At 43.0% G+C, this 1,855-nt stretch overlaps 1 protein-coding gene across 1 annotated transcript; it reads right to left on the reverse strand.

The window, feature by feature from the left end:
- Nucleotides 1-517: 517 nt before the first annotated feature.
- LOC108782924 (uncharacterized) lies at nucleotides 518-1,720 on the reverse strand. The gene has a single exon (XM_018551326.1). It carries the CDS (start codon nucleotides 1,718-1,720, stop codon nucleotides 518-520), a length of 1,203 nt encoding a protein of 400 aa, XP_018406828.1.
- Nucleotides 1,721-1,855: the final 135 nt, after the last annotated feature.

Here is a 1,855-nt window from a genome sequence, read left to right on the forward strand (position 1 = left end):
AAAGCATAATTTTTAGCGTGTCTTCCACACCGTATTGTATTACATGCATCTAAGCTACGTAGGGGTTCTACATCTTCATAATGTGCATCTAGAGTTTCAACGATCGCATTATCGCAATCGAGTATATCGGATAGCCATTGTCGTTTTTCAAGCCCCTTTACATATACGAGAGCTTCATCGTCTTCTGTTACAGCCTCTGTGATTAGACGTTTCGCCATGCTGTACGGGACCATCCCGTCTTCCCATCGCAATCCATGGTGATAAGCACTCAACCAGGAAGCGCAAGATTTGTCGGATCTTGTCAGTAAATTCCATGGTATAGGACATGAAAAAATGTAGTGTGTGATAACAGTTCCTCTTCTCAGCACCGCTACTTCCTTGACGATAAATTTCTTGTCTACGACGAATCCTTGTAGATCCACAAACGTTGGTATGATCATGATGAGCATTTATTCGAAACTGCACTCATATCAGTATTAATCTCTCTTAAATTGGAGATAACTGCTGACGGTGCAATTTACATAATCTTGCGCACTACGTTGGACAGCGGGCAGTATTCGATAACACGATCGTGTATGATGAGGCAATAGGCGGTAGTATTGACGGGTACATTCTCCTTGCAGTCAAATTCTATTCGCACATCCACGGTAGCGCTCTTGACGGATTCGTTTTGTCGCGAGCAGTCAATGACAGCAAACGGTCCTTTCTCGATAAACGAGAGTACATTGAGCAGCGTTTTGAAGCAGTCGATTCCATAATATGCCTTACGAAAACGCGCGTACATATCAAACAGGAGAGCGTATCTCTTTTGGTCGAAATCGAGATTCAAATCACCGTATGGATAAAACTCTGAATTGAGATAAAGCTTCACATTACTCAATTTACAATCGTCAAACACGCTCGCATCTTGAGACATGATATTCTTTCGACCGGTCTGAAGAGCAAAGATAACGTAACGCGGCTTCTCGAGTTGAGTCGCCGTTTTTACAGCCCATGTATGCTTCGTCGTACTCTGTAACAGAGGATACTCGTACAGATCCCATGAGCGAAAACTCATACTGAGATAACGACCGCTTTCCAATGATCGCAGCATTGATAGTTTAGTGATCTCGTTTAGCATAACATGAGGCATCCGCCGTTGCACTTTGATCAGTTCAACCTCCGGCTCCGTCGCTGAATTTCCCAGTATACAATTGTTATCGTTGCGCGCTCGTATCAAAATCAATTGATGGCGAGCGTTCACAATCACGAGTTTGTAATCCTCGCAAAAGCCCAACAGCATGTTGAGCGGTACGCAAAAGTTAAAGTAACCTTCCGTTATGTCGGATCTAGAATTCCACCCAGTGTTTAGCGCAATCAAAGACTTGTCATACGTCAACGATACATAGTTCTTGAGGGTACTGGTAATTCCAACATTTCTGTTGCGATCAATCTCCACACTGTTGAGTTCATACCGAATTTCATCAAACATGAACGCTATGCAATTATTTCCAAGCGTTGTTGGCGTCTCATCATCCTTCTTCTTCACAGTCAATCTTCCTTCAATGTAGAGAAAACTTTCGCATGGCAACGTGTATAAATCCTGCTGCTGTATAGGTATTCGTATCTCGTCGCTATGTCCAAACGTTGTATTGGCGTATGGATTGTACGTATGAAATTCAAACTTGACGATGCGATCGTCAAAGATCGGCTCACCGACAATGTTCAAGATATCAGCCATTTCGTACGATAGAACCCAACGACTTTAAAAATGCAACGTTGGACGCACTGAGTCTTTTTCTAGATGAAATCCCTCCGTTAAAATCTCTCGTCTGTTTCGGTTGTTCATTCAGTACAAGCATCTCACGTTAGCGCC

The sequence above is a fragment of the Cyphomyrmex costatus genome, unplaced genomic scaffold, assembly GCF_001594065.2.
Source record: "Cyphomyrmex costatus isolate MS0001 unplaced genomic scaffold, Ccosl1.0 scaffold1397, whole genome shotgun sequence".
Taxonomy (NCBI): Eukaryota; Metazoa; Arthropoda; class Insecta; order Hymenoptera; family Formicidae; genus Cyphomyrmex; species Cyphomyrmex costatus.

What these genes read in the sequence shown, in the direction of transcription:
- LOC108782924 (XM_018551326.1), bottom strand. Translation starts at nt 1,720, where the DNA reads ATGGCTGATATCTTGAACATTGTCGGTGAGCCGATCTTTGACGATCGC.